Genomic DNA, 15,850 nt, shown 5'->3' with positions numbered 1-15,850 from the left:
CCTATGCCGTCTTTTGGAGTGTTTTAGACTCAGAAGGAGTCCTTCTGATTTCTTTAGTCCTTTTTGCACTTTGATCAAACTGCTTTGGCTGGCTCTGGTGATGTGCACATGTTTTATGCTGCTGTTTGTGCCACTGCTGTGGCGTTTATGGTTGTGAGCACTTCTACTGAATAATTTTGTGCTTTGTTAAACTGTGTGGGGTTCAAAAAGTTTATCCAATTAATTAGTACAACGCAACAGGGTTTCATGAATTTTCAATAGCCCTTGCGCATTATTTCAACAATATAAAACTGGAAGCGCACTTCGCCATTATGGCCAAGAAGGTCTCCATTTTGATTTTATGAGAGTAATTTTTTTGAAATTCAATTAGAAAACAAACCACTTTTCCTTCCCTCTTTCGTAGATGCAGTATTTTATTCTCTCCTTAACCTTGCAAGGTAGGTTAGGCAAAGAAATAGAAAAAGGTTCAGTACCCAATGAGCTTCATTTCCAAGTGGGGATTTGAATTTGTGAAACCCAATTTTCTTTCAGTCCTGAAATTTCTAGCATTGCAGTGAGTGTGTCTTTGAAAACTGTCTATACATAAAACTCTTATTTTCATTTCATTTTATTATTAGTATCTTGCCTTTCTCCCACTATAGAGACTCAAGGCAGATGATAACAAATTTAAAAACAATACAAATTAAGAATAACCCTTTGCAAACCTTAAAATTGTCAGTTTGGAAAAGCCTAATGGCACAAAAAGCATTCCTTTAGTAACTTTGGCTGCATCCATACTGCAGAAATAATCCAGTTTGACACCACTTGAACTGCCTTGGCTCAGTGTTATAGGATCCTGGGATTTGTAATTTGTTGTGGCACAAGAGCACAGAGAAGGCTAAATATTTCACAAAACTATAGATTCCAGAATGTCATTGCATTGAGCCATGGTGGATAAAGTGGTATCAAACTGCTTTAATTCTGCAGTGTAGTTGCAGCTTTTGTCTACCCATTTCCTTTCTGTTTCTGAATGCTTGACTGAAGTTTTAAGTTATTGCAATGAAGGAAAAATTCAGTTTTGGGCAGAGCATTCTGCCCACCTCTGTTCCTTCTAAAGCCAAGTCTTTGAATGTCAGAAGCATTAATACAACTTGTCTAGAAATTCACCTTTTAACCTTCATGTAACCCCTTCCCCCCCCCCCCCTTTTATTCAATGTCTTTTTCTCTCTCACACATACACACAAACACACTTCAATTGATCTTGATCGGCTACCTGGATTTATCATTATTTTTCCTCCAAGGGTGATAAACACAGTAGTTTCCACATTTTACTATTCCTTTTGAGGTTAAGCATTTTTTGTTAATTTTGTTAAAAGAAATCCTAAACCTTTGAAGCTACAAGGGAAGTTTTAAAATTCCAATCCACCTCCTCGGCGCCTTCCAGAGAGCCTTGCAAAACAGAATTAGAACGAAGAAGTTGGAATGTGCCCATGGTCATGCCAGTCATGAATTTGCATTTGTGCAGAGACACCCAGCAGTTTTTTTAAAAAAAAATAAAAATATTGCTCCTATTAGAATATAATTATCATACTGAAATCCTCTGTGGGTGTTGGAAAGAGCCTAAATATTCAACCAAGAGGAATCAGAAAGTGCAACGGATCTCTCTGTGTTGTTCTTGCCCTCATTAAAATACTTAATGGACCTAACCTGAAACGTTTAGCAATCAGAAACAGAGGAACAGCAATGCTGGCTATGAATGGACCATTGCCTCTGGAAATGTTTCATGGAGTCAGAGTGTTTGTGAGTTGCAGCTTGCAGCCTTTACCAGCAATACGATTCTGGTTCCATGCCACAAGAGAACTGCTGGCATGCAAGGAGAAATTAACATATTTTTTTTCTTCCTCTTGAACTGTAAGAATTGTTTTTTTATCCACATTTCTACACATTTATCCAAATGCTTTTGTTTTTACAGACATTTTAGCCCAGGGTACACATTTATCTGCAAGTAGTTTTCCAGAAATAGTGCATTTCAACATTATGGTACAAAACGCACTGCAGAAATAAATCCAGTTTGAGACCACTTTAACTGCCCTGGCTCAGTGCTAGAGAATCCTGGAAAATGTAGTTTATTCTGGCACCATAACTCTGTGACAGAGAAGACTAAATGTCTCACAAAACTACAATTTCCTGAATTCCCTAGCATTGAGCTAGGACAGTTAAAGTGGTCCCAAGCTGGATTATTTCTGCACATCATTTTGGACCTATACTTACCGATGCACTCATTTTGCATGTACTGTTATGTGAATGGTAAGGATGTACATCCAGTCACTGCCAACAATACTCCAGTGTGCATCATACACTTCTGATGTGCATTGGGCACTCCTAATGTGCATCAGGTGTTTTGCTCCAGTCTATCCTAGCTGGTGTCTAGCTGGATGCACATCATAACCAACCTGGTGAGCATCAGGCTATGGTGCATCAAACACTCCAGTGGCTACCATCGCAACATCAGGCGGCCCATAGGTGAATGTGGAGACTGCAAAACTACTCAATCGAATTTTTGTACAAACTTAAAGCCATTTATGAAGATTTCAGCCCCAAGCAGAACACCTGTCTCTTGGTCACGTAGGAATGTTTATGAATGCATAGCTGTCTTCCAAAAGAGAAAGAAACTGCAGCATTTTGTTGACTGACATATGTTTCTCTCTTCAGGAGCATCCGATGCCTTCGCAATATTATCCACTGGAACCTGATCACGACGTTCATCCTGAGGAACGTGATGTGGTTTGTGCTCCAACTGATTGACCACAACATCCATGAAAGCAATGAGGTATTCATTCAGCAGCAGGGCAAAACTGAAAGCAGTTTCAAGTTTATACCGTGGGGACTGGAGTTGGCAAGAGAGACTGAGTCAAAGTATTGCTTCTTTCGCATGAGAGGCTCCATTTGCTGTGTAATCCATCTCTGGTTCTTGTGCTTCATATTGTTTCTGTCCGATGTGCAGTGCTGTAGTCTGCATACGGATGAATGCACCTGTTTCCAGCCTCCTAACTGCTTTTTAAACTCAGGTATGGTCCATTGCAAGAAGGACTAGAGGCCTCTTTTTTGCTCAGGGGATCCTCCAGAGGCCACACTAACAAAAAAAACAAAACACCACAAAATAAAAAAAAAACCCAAATTTGGGAGTGCTGACATGTCCAGTTCTGTGCCTTTCCCATACTATACAATTTATAGCACTATGATTCCATTTTAACTGCCATGGCTCCATCCAGTGGAATCCTGGAATTTGTAGAGAGAACCAGAGCTCTTTGGCAGAGATTTCTATAAGCCTCTATTGTATGCCTTTGAGTCACTTCTGACTTTTGGCAACCCTAAGAAGAACGTATCATAGTGTTTTCTTTGCAAGATTTATCCAGCGGAGGTTTGCCATTGCCTTCCTCTGAGGCTGAGAGAGAATGACTTGCCCAAGGTCACCCAGTGGGTTTCCACAGCAGAGCAGAGATTCAAACCCTAGTATCCAAAGTTGTAGTCCAATACTCAAATTACTAACCACTGAAAAATAAAAAAAATATATAGGGAGACAATACTGCACATATCATTATTAATGCAACGCATATTATTATTTTTTATTACACAACAACTGAAAATGTTTTCAGGCAGCTTTAATGAATTGTTCATTTCTTTAAAATGCTACTTTTGCAAAGTGTGATCCTGCAGGTCTTTTCTCATGGAGAATGCTTCAAGAAGGCCCACATTGAATGCATCTCCCCAGCTACTCTCTGAAGTGCATAAATTTCCCTGGATGAGCACTAGAAATGTTGTGTGCCCTTGGGCACCACAGAGAGTGAATTTCCCATTGCGAGAAAGTAATGGTGCTTGTCACAGGAGAAGACAAAAGACAAATGCACCCTTTCATTTACCCCTTACCTCTGAACTAATTTATTCTGTCCAAAATCAGCCTTGAGCCTAAAGAATACGTCACTACCTCCTTTATGTCTGCTTTCCCCCTTTGATCTCTTCTCAAACTTCTTTAAAATCCTAATTTCCAAATGGAAAGGAATACTGAAACTGTAGGAATCTTGTAGGAATCAAAAACAAAGCCATGTTAGTCTGGAAAATCAGTATGCAAAGGAGTCTTGTAGCACCTTTTTGACTAAGAGGCTGTATCGACCAGCCATAAAGGCCAGCGTGGCAAGCATCAGGGGGATGCAATGACAAATTTCTTTTGAGCAAATCTTGCCAAGAAAGCCGCATGATATTTTCACTTTAGGATTGCCATAAGTCAGAAACAACTTGAAGACACAAAACAACAACTAAGGCAGGCCTCCTTGGAACAAATCCTGACAAGAAAACCTTAGGATAGGGTAGCTGTAAGTCATGTTCAGCTTGAAGGTGCATAACAACACAACAAATGATGTAGAGGACAGCAGGGTTAGTGAGATATGAGTTTGTGGTAGAAACAGAAGGAATTATTCAGGACCCTCTTGTAAGGCAAAAAGGGAAAGTTACTGTAGGTTTATTATCTCAGGAAAGGAAAGGAAACAGATAAGAGAAGGTAACCTGTGCTTGTTTTCAAGAGCCCTTAAAGGCTGGCTAACAGCTATGGTTGAGGTTTGCTGCCCATGACTTTTCCTTTCTAGAGAAATAAAATGACCCCAACAAGTAAGAAATAAGAGAAAGGCTTAAATAGATAGAGATTGTCTGGCTCCCTTTTGTCACCGCTCCTCCTGATCACTTCATACAAGTTTGATGTGCCTCTGGTTTCCAACATACCCCTTGTTACCAGTGCCTCTCTTACCTCCTTTCCTCATTGTCCGTAATGTCATTGTCTATGATATCAAAATGTAGATTGGATCTCTCCAGGTCGATTACCTGTCTCTTTTGCCTTTGTTGTTCTGTAAAGTACCTGATTGTCTGCCAAAAAAAGACAAACAAATAAGTCCTAGTGGAAATCAAGCCTGAACTGTCACTAGATGTCAAAATGACTAAACGTGGGGCTGTCATATTGTGGACACATCATGAGATGACATGACTAATTGGAAAAGAGAATGATGCCAGGCACAACGGAAGGTAATAGAAAAAAAGAAGGGCCACATGACAGGTGGATTGAATTAGACAAAGAAGCCATGGCTGCTCTGAAACAGGGCTGACAATGACCAGCAAGGTTTGCCAAATACAGGTTGAGTCTCCCTTATCCAAAATGCTTGGAACCAGAAGTGTTTTGGAGTTTGGATTTTGGATTTTTGGAATATTTGCATATACATAATGAGATATCTTGGAGATGGGACCTCAAGTCTAACCATGAAATTAATTTATGTTTCGTATACATCTTATACACGTAGCCTGAAGGTAATTTTATACACAATATTTTGTAAAACCATTTTGTGCATAAAACCAAGTTTATGGACACTGAACCATCAGAAAGTGAAGGTGTCACCACTGGACATTTTTGGACCATTTTGAATTTTGGAGTATTTTGGATTTCAGATTTCCGGATAAGAGAGATTCAGACTGTAACAAGAACATCAAAATACTCAGTATAATCATGCAATCTGTAACTTTCCTATAGCCACCAGAACCTTTGAAGCAGTCCCAGGATCCTCCCTTCCCTATGGAGGTCCCTCCCCATTGCCTCCAGATACTTACAGGGCCATGCATTTATTTTGTTTTAAAAAGGTACATCTGTACACCCACAGCCACACTTTATTTTATCTAGAAATAACATTTTAGGAAACTGGATGTGATCTTCTGCTCACTTCCAGTTTCAGAAGAAAAGGATCCAGGAGGGTGGGAAATGAAGTGAGTACATCTTCCAGACCCTCCACTATAGAATGCTCCTTGATGTCTTGACAATGCATTGGATCCTGTATGCTAATAGGGAGCCGAAATTCTATGATGTGCAGCCTGTATGTATCCAAAAATGGCAGGAAACATTTAATAAAACAAGAGTGAGAAAAATGCAGCCAGCCCTGGGGAATCCCGTAGAGTTTTGTTTTTTAAATGTTACTTTCCTCCAAAGGTTCTCAATGCCTCCTAAGCAGTGAAAGGCAATTTTGACCAATTTAGCTTCTCTGGGCAGTGAAGATGGCCTTTTTCTTTGGAGGTCAACTTCTGGATTACTTCTGGTTGGGGGAAAAAGGTCCTTCCTGGGACTAAAATATCCCAAAGAGGTGCAAAAATGTGGTGAAATGGCAAGCAGGGGGCCATTTGGGAACAAAAAACAAACATCTGTTTGCCAGGATAGGGCATGATGTGTGTGGTTTTCAGAGTCTGCTGGTGGTTCGCTGCCTGCAACCCGTGTCAGTTGCCCACCCTTGCTCTAGAGGGGAGTATGAGCAGACTTTCTAATATCTTGTGGTTTTCGACAACCATTTTAGGACGGGAAGACCTTACAAAAGAGTCTGAATGACATTTCGGCATGCTCAGTTCACATGGACTGCTGACTGCCTGGAAGAGTGGATGTGGGCACAAAGGAAATAGAGTAACCTGGCATAGGATGTTGCTGGCAAGTGGGCAGCCTGACCAAACTCTGAACAGCAACACACCACACCACAGCATTTTGTTGCTGGACCCACTTGCGCAAAAGTTTCGGTTGCATCTACACTGCAGAAATAGTTCTGTTTGACACCACATTAACTGGCACAGCTCAGTGCTATAGAATCCTGAGTTTTGTAGCTTCTTGTAGCACCAGAGCTCTCTGATAGAGAAGGCTAAAGAGCTTGTAGAACTACATATCCCAGGATTCCATAGCATTGAACCATGGCAGTTAAAGCAATGTCAAACTACATTATTTCTGCAGTGCAGATGCAACCAGTCAGGCTGACAATCCCCATGATGGTGCGAATCCTCTCTGGGTTTTAGTCTAAAAATGAAAGGAGTCACTCAAGATGTTGAACTCTTTGCCATAAATAGGTTCAGCACCTTAGATTGCTGCTTTTTTAAAAAAGGAACTTGGACTAAACCCAGATGGCTTTCCTGCCCCACTACAAACTTCTGTGGGATTCAGTATTGTCAGAGTTCATTTTGTTCCCAGACCTTTAGATACCTCCACCCTGGGCTCCCCTTGCTCCCCTGAAACCTGATCCTTGCAAGAACTTCACCGTAATTTATGATGCTACTGGATTTTCAGGTCTTGATGGTATCTTGAGAAGACAAAAAATAAAAACCCAATTTCAGTCTATTAATCTTCTGCCCCCCTCCTGCCTCCTTTCTAAAGGAAAATTCCTATAAATAATTTCTGTCTCTTGGCCAGGTTCCAGTCTTGAACAATAGGATTCTGCCAGACTGAATTATGGACCATATTTCTCAATGCTGTAGAAATATGATTTGCACCTTATTCTGCCTCATCTCATTTTGCCTTTGCTTTCTCATCTCTAGCCATAACCAGTCCTTTCCCAAATATACTCAGTGGATTCAGACAATCCCTTTTCTCCCTATAGGCAGGTCATCTTTGCTGAGATCTTCTCAAAGGGAATAACTAGTAACTTCAGCAACTTCCTTCTTGCTACAACAATTTTTTCAAAAGCTGTGAAGTTTTCAAAGACTATTCACAGTTTGAGAATTATCCTGTACAAAATTCATACAAGATATTTGTTGGGAGAAAACAGCATTTTCTGCTCAGGAAGCAGCATTTTCTACCAAGAAAATAGTGTCCTGTCTCCTGTGCAGAAAGTGATGTTTTCTCTACAAAAATACCATGTGCAAATTATTCATAAAATGAAGCCTGATCTGTGAAGATTCTCTTTAGTCCAAGAATACAGTAGAAATAATGCAGTTTAACCACTGTACCTCCATCTTCTGGAATCTTGGGATTTACAAGATCTTTAGCCTTCTCTGCCTAAGAGTGTTGGTATCTCTCCACTACAAATCCCAGGATTCTGCAGGATGGAGACATGATATTTAAAATGGTGTCAAACTGCTTTATTTCTACAGCATAGATGCAATGGCCCATTCCCACAGCAATATAATTCCCCTTTAACTAGCATGATTCCATCCTATGGAATCCTGGGTTTTGCAGTTTGGGGAGGTGTATTTCAAATTCTCAGCCAGAAAGCTTTAGTGCCTCAGCAAACTACAAATCTCAGGATGGAGTCATGGCAATTAAAGTGAAATAGTCACACTATTGTTGTGTAGTGTGAATTGTCCCCTGGATTCCTCTCACCAGGGTTTCCTGATACTCAAGAAACAACTTTTTTGAATGGTTTTTGAATGTTTTCAAATATTCCTCCCATTCTTATTCCCATACTGGCTCATGGCAGCCATGGGGTTCCAGCTCACTGAATGGGCCACGCATGGGCTTGGTTGAAGAATAGAAAGAAATTGCATGGGTTTGACAAAGTAACATTTTCACACCTCCTGAGACTTGCTGTGAGAACATGGACATCTTGCCCTGAGCTTTCGCACATTTGCAAGGCTTGCAGGGTGCTTCTGAGAAGTAATTTCATCACCAGACAGTGAATATATTTGAAAATGGGAATGGCTGAAATATGCATAAATTAGAAAATAAGCAGAAACCTACTTTAGTCCATGGGGATCATTTTCATAAGTTGGGCGACATTTCACAAATATAGATACCAGTTAAGAGAAAATGGGTGAAACAAACACATGGCAGGGAGTTGGACTGGATGGCCCATGTGGTCTCTTCTGACTCTAGGATTCTACTATTCTGATTCTACAGCAATTCAAGAAGAAACACTGAGTGTAGAAACTAAAGAAGAGAAGATGCAGTCAGGCTTTGGGGAAATTTGTTGAAATTGAGATGTTTACAACATCCGTAGGTCAGTTCCATGGGTTGCTAGATCTAGAGAAACACAGGCCTGTTACAGACAGCCAAAATAAAGCTGCTTCGAGTCACAGTGGAGGTATGGTGATTCAATGATGCATGCGTCCTAAGAGTCCAGAAGTCACACCAAAGCCACGCTCCATCCCTAAGGACTGGAGCATGGCTTTGGTGTGGCTCCTGGAGTCTTAGGACGCATGCATCATTGAAACACCATACCTCCACTGTGACTCGAAGCAGCTTTATTTTGGCTGTCTGTAACAGGCCACACTTTCTGGAACTCTCTCTCTCTCTCTATGCCTTCAATTTGCCTATTGATTTATGGCAACCCATGCATCTCATAAGGTTTTCTTAGGCAAGGAATATTCAGAGGTGGTTTTATCAGTTCCTTCCTCTGAAATATAGCTTCCAGCACCTGGTATTCATTAGTGGTCTCCCATCCAAGTACCAACCAGAGCTGACCCTGGTTACCTTCCAAAATCAGACATGATCTGCTGCCTTTAGGATATAGAGAGAACATCTATACAGTTGTTCTCATCTCTGTGTGATGCACAGAGGAGGCCAAAGATCACCTTCTTGCAGCAAACAGATGAAGTAGCTTTTTCCACTCAGCTCAGCCAGCCAACTATATAATGTTATCATTCTCCAAAAAGTAAATGCAATTATGCTTTCTTAAGACATCTCTAATCTTATGCTTCATAAATCATGAGCTTGGAGGCTCAAGAGAGAATTCATTCATTTCTTTTTTCTTCCATCCCCACTGATATTTAATCGGTTCATTTCCAAATTTGATTTTAATATGATCATATTCAGGATGGGGAGATCTTAATATGATTATGGTCAGGATACACGCCCGTTCTAACATTCCAAAGAAAGGCAGAATGCGTCTGCATTTGTCTCCAGAATGTTTTTAAAAATTCAATTTACAGTAAACTTATATCTGTGCATGTTTCTAGTCTCTAGGGATGAAAGTGTATGTCAATCTTAAAAGATCAAGAGGAAGATGAAAAGGGGTTCCATTAATTTTCACATGCATGCAGTCAGAAGTAGATTAAGCTTCACACAGTAAATAATAAATAATAATAAAAATTTTATTTATATCCCGCCCTTCTAAAAATCAGGGCGGCTTACAACATGGGTTAAAATACAATCAAAACACATCAAGACAAGAGTTAAAATACAATACAGTAATCATACAGAGAAAAAAACCAACAAAAGCCCCATAGCCCAACCTCTTGGCCACGGAAGAGGAGGGAGGCCCACAGGATTTTATTCGGGGAATGCCTGTTGGAACAGGAAGGTCTTTAAATCCTTCCTGAATTGGGCCAGGGTGGTAGACGAGCGGAGCTCAGTGGGCAGCGTATTCCAAAGGGCTGGGGCAGCTGTGGAGAATGACCTCCGTGTAGTGGAGGCCAACCTAGCCCCAGGCACCTTCAGTAATTGCTGCCCAGACGTTCTGAGGGTGCGAGGCGGAATGTATGGGGAGAGGCGGTCCTTCAGGTATCCCGGGCCCAAGCCATTTAGGGCTTTATAGGTGATTACCAACGCCTTATATTGGGCTCGGAAGCGAATGGGCAGCCAATGGAGGTCTTTCAGAACCGGTGTTATATGGCTGGTCCTGGGAGCACCAGTGACCAGCCGGGCTGCCATGTTCTGCACCATTTGCAGCTTCCGAGTTTGGTATAAGGGTTGCCCCATGTAGAGTACATTGCAGAAATCCAGTCTCGAAGTTACCAGAGCATGTACAACAGTTTCTAGGTCCCTCTGGGCCAGGTATGGGCGCAGCTGGCGAATCAGCCGAAGCTGATAACAGGTGCTCTTGACCGTCGCATTCACCTGAGCAGTCAGGTGAAGCGACGAGTCAAGGAGCACTCCCAGACTGCGCACGGAGTCCTTCACAGGGAGCGTGACCCCGTTCAGGACAGGTGGAACCACCGCCATTCCTGGACCAGGGGAACCTATCACTAGTACCTCCGTTTTCTCTGGATTCAATTTGAGTCGGTTTTCCCTCATCCAGCCCATTACTGACTCTAGACAGGCCACGAGAGGAGAGACGCCATCCCCGGTCACTGCATCAGTCGGAGACATAGAGAAAATAATTTGGGTGTCGTCAGCGTACTGATAACCCCGCGCCCCATGTCTCCGGATGATCTCTCCCAGCGGTTTCATGTAAATGTTAAATAGCATGGGAGACAGAATGGCTCCTTGAGGGACCCCAGTTTTAAGGGGCCTCTCATCAGAGCACACGTCTCCCAGCTGCACCATCTGGGACCTCCCGGAGAGGTAGGAACGGAACCACTGGAGCGCAGTGCCCCCGATCCCCACCTCTGCCAGGCGCCCCAGAAGGATACCATGGTCTATGGTATCGAAAGCCGCTGAGATGTCCAAGAGCACCAACAGGGACACGCTTCCCCCATCGATGCTCAGACGGAGATCATCGACCAGGGCGACCATGGCAGTCTCAACCCCGTAACCCGCCCGGAAGCCAGTTTGAAATGGGTCCAGATAATCCGTTTCATCCAAGACCGCCTGAAGCTGGATCGCAACCGCCCTCTCGATCACCTTTCCCAAAAACGGTAGCAGCGAAACAGGCCGATAATTATTATGAACCAGGGGGTCGAGGGAGGGCTTTTTTAGGATCGGTTTTACAATGGCCAATTTAAGATCCGATGGAAATAGCCCATCCCTCAGAGATGTATTAATTATCCGGCGTAACAACAATGTTACCGCCGGTCCCCCCTGGGCTGCTAACCACGAGGGGCAGGGATCAAGAGAGCAGGTTGTTTTCCGGACACTTCCGAGGATCTTGTCCACATCCTCGGTACTCACCAACTCAAACTGATCAAGTTTAACATAGTCCACGGAGGCTCTGGACACTTCTACTCTAGGTTCTGCTATAATGTCGGCGTTCAGACCTTCGCTTATATGAGAAGTTTTATCCGCAAAAAAGTCGTTAAACAAGTCACAGCAGGCCTTAGAAGGTTCAAGGATCTGGTTCAGGGCGGGAGGGAGCTGAGTTAGCTCCCTGACCACCCTGAACAACTCTGCCGGACGCGACTCAGCGGACGCAATACGAGCACCATAGAACGAGTTCTTTGTTGCTCGTATTGCCTCTCCATAGTCCTTTAACAATTGGTCTAGGAGAGTCTTGTCGTCTAAGCGGAGGTGTTTGCGCCAACGGTACTCTAGCCGTCGCAGAGCTCGCTTCCTTGCCCGGAGATCTTCCGTATACCAGGGCTTACGCTTGGAAGCGGGCCTGAGAGGGCGCTTGGGAGCGATCCTGTGTATAGCCCTAGAAAGACCGGTATTCCAGATACCGGTGAGGGCATCAACAGAGTCGCCGTCATTTCCAACCGTGAGCCCCTCTAAGGCTTCTTGGAACCTCTCAGGTTCCATCAGCCTTCGAGGGTGGACCATCCTAACAGGTCCACCACCCCCGGGGGGGATCTGGGTAGAGGCCTTGAGTTTCACCTCTACCAGGAAATGATCCGTCCATGACAGGGGGGAAACATTAACTATTTCCGCCCACGGATTCTCCGCCTCCGAACAGAAGACCAAATCAAGAGTATTACCCGCACAATGCGTAGGACCCTGTATCAGCTGGGACAGGCCCATGGCCGCCATGGTCTCCATGAATTCCCGAGCCGCACCGGATGGAACATGGCTGGCCGTGAGGGAGATGTTGAAGTCGCCCAGGACAAGAAGCCTGGGCGTCTCCAGCATCAACTCAGCGACCAGCTGTGTCAGCTCGTTAAGGGAGTCCGCTAATGCACGGGGTGGCCGATACACTAACAGAATCCCTAGACTGTCCCTAGCCTTTAGGGTCAGGTAAATACACTCGATATAGGAGGTCTGTCGGATGTGGTTCCTGGTGAGGGACACGGTGTTCCTATGTATCAAGGCCACACACCCCCCGCCCACCTAACCTGCGCTGATCCTTCACCGAGAACCCAGCAGGCAGGGCCTGAGCCCACACCGCATCCCCTTCAGGCCCCAGCCAGGTCTCGGTAATGCAAGCCAGGTCACACTTAGAGTCCTCCAGCAGATCCTGGAGGATGTGGGTCTTGTTGTTGACAGACCTGGCATTGCACAGGAGCAGCGACAGGGTTTGTGGCACGGTTGGAGTGACCCTCAGGTCCTTCTGGTTGGGAGGGGGACAGGAAGGCGGGATAGATATGATGCATCTATCACGCCTTCCCCTGGAACCACAGTTCAAAAACCAGATACCCATGGGAAGCAGAATCTGAGTACAGTAACAACTACCTACCCATCCACATGTATTAAGGAACAACTGGCACTGAGAAGCATCCTGCTTTTAATCCTAAAGGTTGATATAGGCCTCATGGATAGCTTCAGTTATATTATAACGTACAGCAGAAATGAGGAAAACATAGCCCACGGATCACGCATAGCCTTCCAGAGCTGTGTTTGGAGGTTCCTATAGTCTTCACTGGTTTCAGCTACCCCTAGACTGTGGAGTGACTTGCCAGAAGAGATTCAACAGCTGAATACACTGTTTGAATTTAAAAGCACATTAAAGACTCTTCCAGCTGGCTTATCCTGATGATTTTTACATTGTGGATTTTAAATGATGAATTTTAGATGTAGATTGTTTTAATATGTGTACATCTTATTTGTCCTTCTAAACTGACGTGTGTTTTAACTTACGTTTTTTATTAAACTGAGGCTGTTTGTGAATTGTTGTCCCCTGTATTCATCCACGAGTGTCCTGATACCCATTGGGCTCTGACGATGTGCATTGGCACTCCCTAGCTGGTGTCCTGTAGCACAGTGGGACCAACGTACATCAACATCTTTATCAGTGACTTGAATCAAACAATAAAGGGCATGCTTGTCAGATCTGCAGATGACACCAAATTAGGAGGAGTACCCCAGAGGAGAGGATCAAAAATCAAAATGACCTTTGTGTAAATTTACAGCGCTTCATAAATAAAGGTTAATAATAATAAATAATAATAAAGCTGAGCCAAAACTAACAAAATGGATTTTAACAGGGAGAAATGTAAGGTACTCGACTTAGGCAGAAAAATTTAAATGCATAGATATAGGATGGGGGACACCTGGCTTAAAGAGACATATACTTGTGAAAGGGATCTAGAAGTCCTAGTAGATCACAAGTTGAACATGAGTTGACAGTGTGATGTGGCAGCTAAAAAAGCCAATGCAATTCTAGGCTGCATCAGTAGAAGTATAGTGTCTTGATCAAGGGAAGTAATAGTGCCACTCTATTCTGCTTTGGTCAGATCTCCTCTGGAATAATACTGTGTCCAGTTCTGGGCACCACAGTTCAAAAAGGATGTTGAGAAGCTGGAGCATGTCCAGATGAGGGCCACCAAAATGGCGAAGGGTCTGGAAACCATGCCTTATGAGGGGAGACATAGGGAGCTGTGGATGTTTAGCCTGGAGAAGAGATGGTTAAGAGGTGATATGATAGCCCTGTTTAAATATTCGAAGGAAGGGAACTCATTTTGTGGATGGAGCAAGCTTGATTTCTGCTGATCCAAAGAATAGGACACAGAGCAATGGATGCAAGCTATAGGAAAAGAGATTCCACTTCAACATTAGGAGGATCTTCTTGACAGTAAGAGCTGTTTGACAGTGGAACACACTCCCTCGGAGTGTAGTAGAGTCTCTTTCCTTTGGGGTCTTTAAGCAGAGGCTGGATGGCCATCTGTCAGGGATGCTTTGATTGTGAGTTCCTGCACGGGAGAAGGGGTTGGACTGGATGGCCCTTGCGGTCTCTTCCAACTCTACGATTCTATGATTCTTACCCACAATTCCTCTTTGCTTTCTTTGCCAGCTGTGGTGTCGGTGCATCACGACAATCTTCAACTACTTTGTGGTGACCAATTTCTTTTGGATGTTTGTGGAAGGCTGTTACCTGCACACAGCCATTGTCATGACCTACTCAACAGACAAACTGAGAAAATGGGTCTTCCTCTTCATAGGATGGTGTAAGTAATACAAGAAGAAACCCACTGTGGAAATAACAGGGGTTGGAAAGAATATTTTTGTTTTTGTTTCCTTTGCAGAGAAATGATTGGAAAAGGATAATGATGCAGCAGCAGCATTTCTGCCATTTTCTCCCAGTAGTCTCATGTTGCAAAGTGTCTTGGAGAATTTTTATGCACAGGACACTTTTCTGGGTTTTGTGTGTCAAAAAACCCATGTTGCACAGAAAACACATTATTCATGCAAAAAACACACCAAAAAACAATTTCCTATGCAGAAAATATATATTTTGTGTGCAAAAAAAATTGTGAATTAAAAACAAGTGTTATTTCTGCACATAATAATTTCTGGATCATTTTATAAAATGCAAATAGGAGAATACTGAGCAGAAATCTTCATGATCTCCCATAGTGAGGAACAAACTACAAGAATTGTTCATCCTTCTATGAGAGAATGCCATAGCTAAAGATTGACTGTTTATACAATGGAAAGGTGGTTAAAAACTTTTACATCTTCCAATTGGTTTGTAGACAAACTAGTTTGGGCTTTTCTTCTCCCTGGTCTTTTCCTTCCCCAACCTGCTGGGTTAAAATGGAGGTTGAGGTGGGGATTTGGGGAGCTGTAGTCCACACAGTCATTTCCCCAAGCTCTAGATAAGAACACGGATACCCTCAAGACCAAATAAATAAATACTCCATCACACCAACCACTATGCAGCATGGTCTCATTAGAAGTGTGGAAATCTGACTCCCACAAGGGAAAAAAATCACTCCCTCAAATGACCAACTATAGCGCCACTATTATTATATTGCTATTAAGCTTTATTTATATAGTGCTGTACATACAACCAATTAAAATAGATAAAATAAACCTGCCTATGGTGTACATTCTATGAAAATAATTAAATCTAATACATATTGATAGCTCCCCTTAGAGAGGAGATGTTTGTCAAAACAGACTAGAGCTTTCTCTGTCTTTTGTTCCTCTTGCAGGTATCCCTTGCCCCATAATTATTGCTTGGGCGGTCTGCAAACTCTATTATGAAAATGAACAGTGAGTAGCACCATTCATTTCTCTATGTTCTGTAATGATTTTGTGATGCATAGCAAAACTGGTGGG

General features: G+C 43.0%; 1 protein-coding gene across 5 annotated transcripts in view; it reads left to right on the top strand.

Annotated features, from left to right (window-relative positions):
• The window catches only part of LOC149310101 (corticotropin-releasing hormone receptor 2-like), a 172,690-nt gene that overhangs the window by 120,911 nt on the left and 35,929 nt on the right, over nucleotides 1-15,850 (top strand). For all 5 annotated transcript variants that reach the window (XM_089533697.1, XM_089533699.1, XM_089533698.1 and 2 more), the window contains 3 exons: nucleotides 2,692-2,809; nucleotides 14,580-14,733; nucleotides 15,724-15,784. In XM_089533697.1, the coding sequence (XP_089389823.1) occupies nucleotides 2,692-2,809; nucleotides 14,580-14,733; nucleotides 15,724-15,784 (333 nt within the window). The remainder of the gene's footprint in view (nucleotides 1-2,691; nucleotides 2,810-14,579; nucleotides 14,734-15,723; nucleotides 15,785-15,850) is intronic.

The sequence above is a fragment of the Sceloporus occidentalis genome, unplaced genomic scaffold (genome assembly GCF_023333645.1).
Source record: "Sceloporus occidentalis isolate IW3139 unplaced genomic scaffold, rSceOcc1.0.p SCAF_7, whole genome shotgun sequence".
Taxonomy (NCBI): domain Eukaryota; kingdom Metazoa; phylum Chordata; class Lepidosauria; order Squamata; family Phrynosomatidae; genus Sceloporus; species Sceloporus occidentalis.
The sequence above is the reverse complement of the archived record's forward strand: the minus strand, read 5'-3'. Positions and strand labels throughout refer to the sequence as shown.